We start from the raw sequence: 12,613 nt of genomic DNA, 5'->3' as shown, positions 1-12,613 counted from the left end.
CATGGGGGATGAACGCCTGCGACTCCATGTTCCAAAACAAGACAAGAAACCATAAAAGAAGTGTGCAACCAACTTGCATCCCATGTATTAACGCCGACCGGAAGATGGTATTAGCCAAGATGTAAACATGAAGGGTTGGCTTGGATGCAATCGTAAATTTTTGCTCCCGGTCGGAACCGAACTTCGTCAACCGCTGCTATTGAAGCATGGCGGTAATGAACAGCTTTGCGACTCCTAAGCCAAAGACCGGGAGTGCCTAAAGAACACCAACGTCTTAGCGCTGGCTCTTGGTCTTGGAAGGAACAACGGCAGCCTCTTCTTCTTCTTCTTCTTGAAGCGGGTTACCGTAAGCCGCAACGTAGTCCTTAGCCCACTTGCGAAGAACAATTGATGCTGGTGGATGTTAGTTGGGTTTCCAGAGAACAGAGTGTGGTGTGACATACCCTTCAAGAACTTCTTGCTAGCATACTTCTTAAAGAAAGCCTCGTGCACGACGGGTCCAGAGAGGTAGTCGATCATGAGCTGCAGGACAGGCTGGATCTCCTCCTCAGAGTAGCCGGCGTAGTGTGTGAGGGTGTTATCCTGTGGATGTTAGTGGGAGATTGCAGTATAGAAGGTATGATCACTTACCCAAGGGCCACGCTCGAGGACGAGACGAGCAAGGTACATAGCAGCGGCAGCAACCTGGCTTGGGGGGTGGGCGAGGAAACGATGGTCCAGGCAGCCAATCTCGAGGAGGTACTTGCCCAGTGTGCGGGTCTGGATGTCGTAGTTGTCGGCCTTTGATATCCGGCGAAGGAAGTTCATGGGGTTCGGGTAGCTCAAGTCGTAGTTGAGAGCAGCAAGGACAAAGCGCTCCGCGCTCAGAATTTCCTCTTCGGTGAAGCCATCGTCGGCGACATGGCGGAAGTTCTGAACGTGGGGCGAGAGGACCTCTTCGTACTTGGAGGCAATGAACATGGCGGTGACACCAACCAACTGGAGACGGTCCAGCTGGACGATCTTGGCGGAGAGGAAGCGGTCGATGATGTTGACAGCGAGGAAGAGGGTCTCGGGAAGTAGGCGGAAACGGGTGTGAACTTCGAGTAACCAGTCGACGAGAATACCTCGCATCTTCCACTCCAGCTCAGTCTGGCTTTCCATGTAGTCTGGGTTGGCCATGGTAGCAATCTCCAGCTCCTTCAAGTACTCGAAGATCTCAACAACATACTCGGAGACCATCAATGGGTCATCGACATCCTCCTTGTCTAGATCTGGGCCATCGTAGAAGACCTCTGTGATGGGTGCCTCGACCTCCTTCTTTGTGCCGTTAACTGGCTTGGTGTCCTCAGTGACGTTCTCCTCAGGCTTGACGTTCTCAGCCTCTTCCTCCTCTTCTTCATCGACCTCCTCAATGTCTTCCTCTTTCTCTTCCTTGACGGGCTTGGTGACTTGGACGCGCTTCTTGGCTGGCTGACCGGCGATACCGTTGCCGCTAGCTTGGCGCTTCTTCAGGTCGGATGAGTTAAGGTTCTTGTCCTTCTGTTCGAGGATAGAACGCGTCGAGTTGGCCCGCGATGGCTTCTTGATGCCAGTGGGCTGTGCTGCTTTCGAGACTGCGCCCTTGGGGGCCAGTACCTTCTTTCCGTCCTTTGCGCCAGCACCGACGGCATCAGTCTTGGTCACATTGCTGACGTCACCGAGAGCAGCACGCTTCCTTGTGGCAGCGCCGTTGGCGCCTAGGGTAGCAGTTGATTTCTTCGTCTGGAGAGCCTTCTTGGGGATGTCGGCAGCAGACTCATTCGCGCCGAGGTTCGCGGCCTTTGCACGCGTCAAGCGTGTCGTGGCGGCGTTCTCATCGTTCTCGTTAGTGACGGCGCGCTGCCTGAGAGTTCGAGCCTATTACACGCGTTAGTTTGATGCATGGTGCCAGACGTGTTGCTATGCTGGATCGAAAAGATGGGACGATAGCAGGTGAAAGGGCGACAACGTACAGCGGGAGGCATTGCAAGCAATATTATATATGCTGATCAAGGCTAGAGAGGTATCCAGGTGCTCGAGTATATCTGAAGTGTGTAATGGCGTATGTAGGACTTGTTTTGATACACTGTTTTGAGGTGTCAGCAGAGCTCGATGAAGCTTGAAAAAGCGCGTGTGCAGGCTGACAACACGGGAGCATCAAGAGCCGCAGTGTGCATGTGCAGTCCGACAGGCAAAACCACGGTCGATGCTCGCGAATGCTGGCTGCTCTGCCACGCTCTCTGGGATGCGGCAGCGACGGTGACGTGACGGGCGAGATGGAGACGAACCCTTGGAGCGCGAGATGCGTGGTAATTGAGTGGACGGGGTAGAGGTCCAGCTACAATTGTACACAGGAAGTGGTGGATGGGGGGATGGGCGAAGGAAAGGTGGGCACCAAGGTGTGTTGTGGGAAGTAGGAAGGGTATGTTGTGTGTTTTGAGCGAGGGCAGGCTAGCTTGGCTTCCACGTCCCACGCGCCAAAATCGCATTCGAGGCTGGCAGAGCGTAACAGTGCACGCCCCACAGGCGCGTAGATGGACTTACCAGAGATGACGCCAGGTCCCAACGCGTAAATCTGTCCGTGCAGTAAGATGAGTCGAGTCGCTGGCAAAAAGCAGATGTTAAAGATGGGGTTTTGGAAGGTGCAGCGCAAGGGAGAGCGGTGGTCGAGATGCCGTGTTGTGATGGGCGAGGGAAGCAGACACACGTTGTTGCTGGGACATCGCGCCTTGCTTGAGAGACCCACCCCGGGCCGGCCTAGCCAATTGCGGCGGGTTTGAGAATTATTCGTGACATGTTCAGCAGCTGCACGCCATCCAGCAGGCGTCCATTGCAACAGCGTGAAGCATCTAGTGTCCCCAGCTGCATCAGACGAGAATGCTGCAGCCGCGGATATGTCATTTCCAGCCCTCGCGACTGGGCCGGGCGCTGCTGTCTGCCCGCACCTACGCACAAGTCCAGGCCATCGACGTTAAACCACCCCCATCGATACAGCCTACCGTGGCTGCCGACGCCGGTGAACTGAAACAGGAAGGAACACGAAAGGAGCGATTTATTCCTCTACGCACATACAAGCCCCGCACACCTGGTCTGCGACACCTTAAACGACCTGTCAACGACCATTTATGGAAGGGACGACCGCACCTCAAGCTCACCATCGCCCGCAAGGGACAGCATCTGGGAGGAAGGAACAACACAGGACGAGTCACAGTCAGGCATAGAGGTGGCGGCCATAAGAGAAGGATACGCATTGTCGACTACAAGCGCTATCTGCCCGGCAAGCATGTGGTGGAAAGAATAGAGTACGACCCCAACCGGAGCTCACACCTGGCCCTCATTACCCGCGTGGCAACCGGAGAGAAGTCGTACATCATCGCTGCAGATGGCATGCGGGCGGGAGATGAGGTCGAGAGCTACAGGAGCGGTATTCCTAAAGAGCTGATTGCCAGTATGGGTGGCGGCATCGATCCCGGTATGCTGGCCGCGAAGACGGCGGCGAGAGGAAACTGTCTTCCCATTCACATGGTGCCCCTTGGTTCTCAGGTCTACAATGTAGGCACCAAGACACAAGGTGGGGGTGTTTTCTGCCGCAGTGCAGGTACATACGCCATCATCGTGAACAAAGAGGAAGTCGAAAAGGGCAACAGCACAGAGATCAAGCATGTTATCATCCGATTGATGAGCGGCGAAATCCGCAAAGTCAGTGGGGATGCGTGCTGTACTATTGGCGTTGCTAGCAACCCTCAATCACATTTCACATCGCTCGGCAAAGCCGGTCGTTCACGGTGGTTAGGAAAGCGACCGGAGGTCCGCGGTCTTGCAATGAACGCAGGTCAGTCCTTGGATCAGTCTGGCTTTGACGTGAAGTCCACTAACACACCGCAGCTGATCATCCTCACGGTGGTGGTCGTGGTAAATCCAAGGGTAACGTGCATCCTGTCAGTCCATGGGGCACTCCAGCAAAGGGAGGTTACAAGACCAGACACAAGAGAAACAAGCACACCTTCCTTGTCCAAGATCGACCACGCAACCAAGGAAAGCGGAGGTCAAAGTAGGGTAGCAGCCGGTGTACTATACGCTCAGGTCCGAGCTGTACTATATCTTGTAGTGGCCCATCGCATGCCGACTACCAATACATCAGTACTCACCCAGCTGGGCCCTCGAAGCATTTGCGGTGAATGTCAACACAAGTCTATTTAGTGACATGGGTTGTGTGCTGTGTAGCCTCCCCAGCGAGTCCAGCTTATCCACCGACCCCAGTCCTTTCACCGAATACCCCATCATGCGCATTACACCACCAAACACGTATCTCCTGCTCAGACAGTTTGACATGTTCTCGAACTTTGTGCTCTCATGCAAATCTAAGGTCATTGGCTTGGCAGCGTACATCGGTGGTTCTCTCGGTCGCATCTATCCCTGCCCCTGTACAGTCAGCATGTTTAGTCAGCGACCAAGCTCGGTGGTCGGGGCTTTCCATGTTGCGGCTCTATGCAATCTCGCGACCACCTCTTCCCAGCCCGCATAGATCACTTGGCCTGGGCGAACCAGATCTACTGGTACAGCTTCACTGAGATGGAAGTTGAGGAGAAGGCGCCATCACGTATTAAGTTTGGCTATTCGTATCTTGAAGTTACTGCTCGTCTACAACATTTTGTGATTACTACTAGTGCAACCGCTGATAGACCGACATCCTGTTTCAAGCCGTCGACCAAATGTTTGGGTTGATGACACAAGACGCTGCGCGAAGATCGGGCGCATTCTGACCCATCTTCGGTTGGACTCATGCCCCACATTGCCGCTCTGGCGATGCTGCATGTTCAGGGCCCTGCAGACACACGGCACCCGCATTCGTCGGACGGCACGTAAGATTCGGGTTACTGAACAGCTGTCAGGATTCATAGGGCCAGCTGTCTGTGAAAGTAGTCGTGTCTAGCTGCGAAACACGAGTAAGGGGACCTTGTGGACAATCCTAGCTGGAAAGCTCGGGAGATCCGCCATTATTAGTCCAGATGCTCGACGTCTTGCATCACGCTTAAGGCAGCACGCATTGCGCGGACGGCCTTGCAGATGAGACCACACAGATGAGAGCAGCTCAGCCATGGGTCATTTTATGCCCGCTAGTGAATACACTTCTGACATGCTACTTTCGCATCTACCTTAGAGCCATACCGCGTTCCTAGTGCTGGCGCCAACCGTCGCTGCCTACTCACGCGTGTTCGAGATCCCCTTCACCGACAACGATACCCCAACAGTAAGCGACCGTTGTACCGCCGACGTAGGTTTGACCCAATCTCGCAATAAAAACGAGAGTTGTGGCTAGCTAGAAGACCCCCAATCCGTCTGAACCGTGCTTACGCGGGGGCGGTGTCCTCTGGTTCAACGTGGATCTACGATCCCTCCTCGACCCCCAAAGATCACAGTAATCGCTACCATGGCTTCTAACGGGTCAGAGTCGCCGGATGAGACCTTCTTTAACGATCTTTCCCAACAAGCGCAAGAAACAAATTCTACCAACGGTCAGGACACACAGCAGGAGGGGCCGAACAAGGTCAAAAGGATCGCTTGTGTTTTGTGTAGGAAGAGGAAGTTGCGATGCGACGGCGCCCGGCCGACGTGTTCGACATGTAAGCGACTGTCCCACGATTGCGCCTACGATGAAGTCCGCAAGAAAAGTGGGCCCAAGCGTGGCTACGTGAAGCTGCTCGAACAACGACTGCGTAAGTGAGCGCGTAATTCTGCTACCTATCTCGTGCTGACTCGCTGGTTGTAGAGCAAGTCGAGACCCTCCTCAAGACCCAAGACACGGCCGACTCGAGCAAAGAAGCCCCGCGCCAGGATTCCGCTTCCGCATACGTCGCGAACACTATAAATCAAGCGCTGTCGAATTCTAGGGACGGCCTCAACGCGACAAACAATTTCCAAGCAGGAACCAATGCATCGAGGACTGCTGGCGCAAGCCCATTTCAAAATGCCGGTACAACAGGGAACGACGCCGAGACTGAGCCCTCATGGGAAATGATAGGACTTGGGCTAGAGGAGCCTCTGCCTCCCCAAGAAATCATGGACGATCTGTACGACGACAATTCTGCTTGTGATTTGGTGGTTTTACTGACACTCAGCCAGATATCAAATATACTTCTCCAAGCTCCATCTCTCCATGCCCATCATACATAGACCAAGATTCATGGCCGCTTTAAACCTGGCTCCTCACATGCGACCCCCAGTTTGCCTGCGATACATCATTTGGACCCTAGCAGCTTCCATTACAGACAAATACGATGCGTTACACGAACATTTCTACCAACGTGCTAGGAAATACGCGCAAGCGGATGAAATGAAGGGCCATGGAGAGTCTACCATCACCCTTGCACATTGTCAGACATGGGTCCTGGTGGCTACGTATGAGTTCAGACAAATGTACTTCCCGAGGGCCTGGTTGTCAGCTGGGAGAGGCGCAAGACTAGCTCAGATGATGCAGCTACATCGCTTGGATGGAGTGGGACTTGATGTGAAGCAATGCCTGGCTCCACCAAAGGATTGGACCGAGCGTGAGGAACGTCGAAGAACCTTCTGGTTGACTTTTTGCATTGATCGATATGCAAGTATTGGAACCGGTTGGCCGATGACCTATGATGAGAAAGACGTAAGGATGGACAACTCGTTGTTCTGCCTCTGCAGGTGCTAACCGTGAACTAGATCATAACCAACCTACCTGCAAGTGATGAAGCGTTCGAGAAGAGTAGGCCAATGGCAACTGGGCCATTGGAGGACATCTTCAATCCTGGAGGCGTGGCAAACCTCCAAGCACTCGGCGGTATTGTTCTGACAGCTGCCATGTTCGGCCGCAACTTGCTTCACTTGCACCGACCCTTGCCAGACGATAACGACGACGATATCAACGGTGGCTTCTGGAACCGACATCGGCACATTGAGCGTATACTCCTTCAAACATCGCTGAGCCTACCAGACCCTCTCCGTCTACCATCCGGTCTAGCTGATCCTAACGTCGTGTTCACGAATATGTGCATCCATACCTCGGCAATATGTCTTCACCAAGCAGCAATCTTCAAGGCAGACAAGTACCGGTTGCCGGCAAGCGTCAGTAATGAGAGCAAGATCCGATGTGTAACAGCAGCGGCAGAGACTGCTTCTATTATGCGCATGGTCAGTCATATGGACCTTGGTGCAGTAAGTATAGTCTTGGTTGCGATGAGTAGTTGGCAATGACTGACTTGAGCAGATGAACCCGTTCATCTCTTTCTGCGTCTATGTGGCAGCAAGAGTATTCGTCCAGTACCTTAAGACCCGACCAAAAGATGAACAAATGAAGTCCTCGCTGCAATTTCTCTTGCAAGCCATGGAAGCCCTTCGTCGGAAGAACCCGCTCACGGAGTCGTTCTTAGTGCAATTAGATCTTGATTTGGAAGGCGCTGGTCTGCAAGGCATGCGTAATCAGCCATTAGCACAACCTACGGGCAAAGTGAGTCAACCCCCAGAGAGTCTCCAGGGATTGAGCGATTCTGTTGCGAATCAATACCAAATCCCAAGTCGAAGTTCTACCAAGTAAGTTGCTAATCCCCAACCCATAGTCTACCATCATCTCGATTCATTCTGATCCGCAAATTCGCTGTAGTCCTTTGATCAACATACAAGAATCACAGCATTCTACCGCAGCAGCAGCCACCACGTTCGGAGATGGCGTTCCATTTACTCCAGCATCGATACCCAATACGCAATACTCGAACAACAATCCAGGTCCGCCGTTTCATATCCACAGCATCAACAGCATCAATATGCATGCGCAGAATGCGGCCTTCATGCCATCGCAATTTAACTCGCACGGAAGCTTTGCTGCTAACCAAGAATTCACTCCCGCCGGCTTCGCATTCAATGATGGGAACGAGATGGACCTCTCTGGAGGCGATAGAGGTGTTGACCAGCCCAGTCCCGCAACAATGAGCACCCAATCACGAAACGGTTCAACATCACGATCTTCTTACTCTCCTGGTCAGCCAATCGAGCACAACATCCCATACCGGGCGTCCCCTAAGATGACAGGGCCGCCGCTGGGCTCTAACACTGGTTTCCAAGGATTTGTTGCTCCTAGCGAGAGCTTTCCTGCGAATAACTTTGGCGCATCTGGAAACATGGGCAACACAGGTTATGGTGATGGGTTCGTGATGGGCAACGAGTGGGAATATGCGGCTTTGAATGCCGGGACAGGTCTCACGCCGATGGCAGACGCATCGTGGGATTCGATGCTGGAAAATATCACGATGGGATGGGATTCTGTCGGTCCTGGACACGAACACGCCAACCGAGCAAATGCGGCTGGGACATGATGAGGCTTGGGGTTGAGAAGATGGTTGTGTTGGAATAGCAGGATACCCACTTTCGCTTTTGATTGGATTTGAATTGGGGTTTGGTGGCATAGATGGATTCGACTCTAGGCCTGCGCATTGTTTTGTTAGTACGTCAGCCCGACGATTGTAAATGTCATTTACGTCATAATAGAGGGCCACTAGAAAAGGAACCTGTACATTACTATTTACACCACTCGAACTGGCATACCCAGGTATCATCCTGGGCACTTTTGATCATCCCCCGGATCCGTGCGTGGGGCCAGACACGTATATCGACGGAGCAACTTCGGATCGTAGACGACGAACGCTTTGACGAGAGTGTTCATCGAGCACGAACTCATTGTTTTTGCGCCTAGAATGCGAAGTCGATACTTGGCCATGTATCCGATCTTCAGGGTCTCCGGGGATAATGCGGTTGCAGGGATGGCCAGGTGGGAGCGGTCAACCAGCGTCACACGTCGCAGTTGCCGGGCAACGAGCGAATAGAGAAGCTACGTGCAGCAGCTCTACCACATCACCACCGCTTTTTCGCAGTGTAGTGTCGTACAATTAATCTTCTCTCGTTCACATATCGTTCTCTCCCCTTGTTTCCCCGAGTTAGCAATTTAGCTCTCCCAGCCAGCGCGCCATTACTTCCGGCAAGTACAAACAGAGCAGTAAACATCGAGGCCAGCGTGCATCCCCAATGTTCACGTCCAAGGAAAGGGAAGGCGCTTCGTCGCCCGGGCCTGGTGCCTACTATTCTCCGTCCCAAATGAGTAAGAAGCATCGAAATGCATCTGCAACTGCGATACTGACCATTGGCATACAGAGAGCTATCTCCAAGATCTTCGCACAAACCGCCCCGCTCGTCCTACCGGAGCTCGTCCTGCTCCCGCACATTTTAACACATGGTCGAATAGATCCAGTAACCGAATGTCCGACTCGTCCGCTATCTCTTCGTTACAACGCACCTTCACGGATCCCGTTGTCGACGCCGATGCGCGACCCTCCTCCTCGTACGAATCCAAATCGCATAGCCGAACGACGTCGAAAGCGAGTATAGATGACGTCGTAGCCAATGTTGGAAGGCCGCTGGTGCAGCCACCGCGAGGACGGGAAACTACGAGGTCGTCGTCGCAAACACGAACACCAAGTGTGCAGTACCGCGAAAGGGAAGAGCGTCAGGCGGAGCAGGGCGAGGCACGTGCTATCCGCATTGCCATGGAGGATCTGGAACTCGCACAGGAAGAGGGCAAGATATTCGAGGCGGCACGAGACGAAGCTGTCGAACTGGTCTGGAAGCATTGCAATCCCCATGCGGCTGGCGTGAGTCCGACCAAACCGTATGCTTATCCGGGCCTGGCCAGGAAGAACAGCGCGCAGAGGAGTCGGAGCGTCGAACCGAAGGATCAGGATCTGCAACGGGCCAATTCTAAACTGCGGAAGCGACATTCGATGGGAAGTGCCGCGTCAGGGAGCAGGAGTAGCAGCTTGCAAAGCAACGGTGGTGGAAGCAATACCGATACATCAGTCGCTGGAAACGCAGGTTTCAGTACGTCGCCCACCAAGAGTAGCTTCGACACAAAGGGCAACAAGGACGAGTCAACAGCACTAAAGAAAGCCATTTCAGACCTCCCAGACTTCAGAGGACGAAGAAGGAGCAGTGGTCAGCGCCGGACTATCAGCGGGAGTCTCTTCTCGAATCCGAAGGACCAGATATACGAAGAGCCCGAAGAAGAAGCACCACCTGCGCCTGCACCTACGCCCGCCGCTTCCGAACCACCGAAGCCCGAAAAGCTACCACTAGGCATTCGGCGCAATCCCTTTATGCGTTTCCAATCCATCAAGGGAAACCCGATGGTGAGGTCCAACACGGATCCCACCATGGCTGCTAAACGCCTCGATCGTTACGAGATACAAAAGAACCCTCCGACTCAGTCAAGAAATGCGGCGTATACACTGAACTCTGCAGCTCCAAAGCCGTCAGAGGATGTCAAGGCAGACGCAGAAAATGAACCAGAAGTGAAGATGAAGGACGGCAAGGAGATAAGAAGCGAAGAGCTCCGTGCTGCTACAGGGTTTCGTTTGAAGGACCGCAGTGCAAAGCTGCCCACTCCTACGGCAGTCTCAGACGCCCCAGGGCGACCGATCGTTTCCTTCAAGAAAGACTGGAACGTGATCGAGATGAAAGAGGAAATATCTACTGCTCCCGATCTAACACCACGACCTCTGAACCCAAATAAGTCTGGCAAACCTCCACTCGAGCACGCTGCAACCGAGCCCATCGTACCTACCACGAGCCTCGCACCAGATGTACCTAAGCGAAACACTACTCCAAGACCGCCTGTGGTTCCAGAGATCAACGTTCCTGCAGAGCCCAAAGTCAGTCTTTCACCAGACGTACCAGAGCGAAGCACCACTCCTAGGCCACCGGTGGCTCCAGAAGTTAACCATTCGTCAGCTTCCGTTCCTGCACCTGGGCGTTTCAATCTGAAGTCGAAACCTACCATCAACATCTACGAAGACCCTCCAGCCCCAACGAGACCCCTACCACTCACTAGTTCGCTAAGGAAGGCCAACATCCCAACTCGACCTTCTGTAACTCCTCTGCCTACTATTAACGTGTCTGAATCGGGCCCTGCGCGTTCGAGAACGACACCAGCACCGCCAGTTCCTTCTATCTCCGTGTCTGAGACCCCATCGATTTCAGCCAGGAAGAATCTGTTCAATCGTAGCTCCTATGTGCCGCCAACAAGTAGCACTCCGTCTATACCAAGCATATCGGTCAACGAGTCTCCAGTTCTAAGACGAGGTTCCACAACACCCTCAGTCTCCATGACACCAGAAATCCCATCAATCTCCGTGAGCGAATCACCTGCGCCGAGCCGTGGGTCAAGAACCAACGCTCCCCCAATTCCAAGCATCTCCGTGAGCGAAACACCCTCATTGAGGAGAGGGTCGACTACACCATCCATTAGTGTGACTCCTGACATTCCAACCATATCTGTCAACGAGGCCCCAGCTCCTACTCGAGGGCGCAACAACAACAACAACCCCCCTGCGATATCGGTCAGCCCTTCAGTGCCTTCGATCAACGTAAACGGACCCAAAGGTTTTGGCCCGGCCGCGTCTACACGACCACTACCAGTGCCAAACGCTCAGAACAAGTCCCACAGCTATAACGGCACTGCGACTCCCCGCTCAGGCCACTGGACACCAACCACAGTCCGTACAGGCGCTCTCTGCACTCAATGTGCCCTCCCTATCGCAGGCCGTATCGTTTCAGCATCAGGCTCCCGCTTCCATCCCGAATGCTTCGCCTGCTACCAATGTGGAGAGCACCTCGAATGCGTAGCCTTCTACCCGGAACCTTCGAACAAACACGCCGAACGCGTCCACCGCATCCGCGCCCGTCTTTCCGGCGCCGACATCCCTTATCTCCCCTCCCACCCCACCGCAGACGACATGGCGCGTCTCGAGTATGATGATGGCACTGATGAATCTCCACGCTTCTACTGCCACCTCGACTTCCATGAGCTCTTCTCCCCGCGTTGCAAAAGTTGCAAAACGCCAATCGAAGGCGAGGTCATCGTCGCTTGCGGCGCGGAATGGCATGCTGGTCATTTCTTCTGCGCTCAGTGCGGTGATCCGTTTGATTCCACAACCCCTTTTGTGGAGAAAGATGGATACGCTTGGTGCGTGAATTGCCATACGCATCGCTACAGTACGAAGTGTAAGGGGTGTAGAAAACCTGTTACCGATACCGTTGTCAAGGCGCTTGGGGCGGAGTGGCATGTTGGATGCTTTGTCTGTGTGGTAAGTCTTCTTCCTTCTTCCAACTCAAGTATCGCGCTTACTGACTTTACCTGTGTAGTGCTGCTCTGGTCCTTTTGAAGACGGTAGATATTTCCTCAGGGGTGAGAGTCAGGATCCTGTTTGTGTGCGCTGTGAGGAGAGGAGACTAAAGGCCTGATTTGGCTGCTTGTCCGCTTGCCGACCTCATTTTGCTGGGTGTTATTTGCATACCGTCTGAACATTTTGGCATTTGCGTCATTTGGGATGGGGAGAAAGGCGCTGTCTGGGCGTTTTCTGGTAGCATATTAGGTAGTTGTGGAGTTGGTAATACAAGAAGAAGAACAACGTTAAACAACACAGTGTGCAGCTTATTGGTCTCGCAGCGGTAAAGCAAGGCTAGAAACAGAAGATTTGGAAGGCGTCTTGACTGGTGCCGGGCTCTTCGCCCCTCTTTCTCCAGGTTTGAGATGTTA

The 12,613-nt window shown here is 53.5% G+C and overlaps 5 protein-coding genes across 5 annotated transcripts; 3 read left to right on the top strand and 2 right to left on the bottom strand.

Moving 5' to 3' along the window:
* Window positions 1-274: 274 nt before the first annotated feature.
* Window positions 275-1,985, bottom strand: CC77DRAFT_1030086 (A/B/D/E cyclin; the record flags this gene model as incomplete). The annotated part of the gene is made up of 4 exons (XM_018526558.1): window positions 275-393; window positions 444-582; window positions 631-1,878; window positions 1,974-1,985. 4 exons carry the CDS (start codon window positions 1,983-1,985, stop codon window positions 275-277), a joined length of 1,518 nt encoding a protein of 505 aa, XP_018387531.1.
* A 23-nt stretch (window positions 1,986-2,008) lies between these two features.
* On the bottom strand, window positions 2,009-2,628 carry CC77DRAFT_1019114 (hypothetical protein). The gene has a single exon (XM_018524755.1). The coding sequence runs from the start codon at window positions 2,487-2,489 to the stop codon at window positions 2,100-2,102; it is 390 nt and encodes a 129-aa protein (XP_018387530.1). The 5' UTR covers window positions 2,490-2,628; the 3' UTR covers window positions 2,009-2,099.
* Window positions 2,629-2,877: 249 nt separating this feature from the next.
* On the top strand, window positions 2,878-4,055 carry CC77DRAFT_932770 (ribosomal protein L2; the record flags this gene model as incomplete). The annotated part of the gene is made up of 2 exons (XM_018534277.1): window positions 2,878-3,832; window positions 3,886-4,055. 2 exons carry the CDS (start codon window positions 2,878-2,880, stop codon window positions 4,053-4,055), a joined length of 1,125 nt encoding a protein of 374 aa, XP_018387529.1.
* A 1,376-nt stretch (window positions 4,056-5,431) lies between these two features.
* On the top strand, window positions 5,432-8,342 carry CC77DRAFT_932557 (binuclear zinc transcription factor; the record flags this gene model as incomplete). Its single annotated transcript, XM_018534266.1, has 6 exons — window positions 5,432-5,717; window positions 5,771-6,071; window positions 6,124-6,643; window positions 6,697-7,188; window positions 7,241-7,484; window positions 7,654-8,342. 6 exons carry the CDS (start codon window positions 5,432-5,434, stop codon window positions 8,340-8,342), a joined length of 2,532 nt encoding a protein of 843 aa, XP_018387528.1.
* A 766-nt stretch (window positions 8,343-9,108) lies between these two features.
* Window positions 9,109-12,487, top strand: CC77DRAFT_959960 (hypothetical protein). Its single transcript, XM_018535592.1, has 2 exons — window positions 9,109-12,161; window positions 12,220-12,487. Exons 1-2 carry the CDS (start codon window positions 9,279-9,281, stop codon window positions 12,316-12,318), a joined length of 2,982 nt encoding a protein of 993 aa, XP_018387527.1. The 5' UTR covers window positions 9,109-9,278; the 3' UTR covers window positions 12,319-12,487.
* Window positions 12,488-12,613: the final 126 nt, after the last annotated feature.

Source organism: Alternaria alternata, assembly GCF_001642055.1.
Source record: "Alternaria alternata strain SRC1lrK2f unplaced genomic scaffold CC77scaffold_7, whole genome shotgun sequence".
Taxonomy (NCBI): Eukaryota; Fungi; Ascomycota; class Dothideomycetes; order Pleosporales; family Pleosporaceae; genus Alternaria; species Alternaria alternata.
This window is presented reverse-complemented; position numbering and strand designations above follow the sequence as displayed.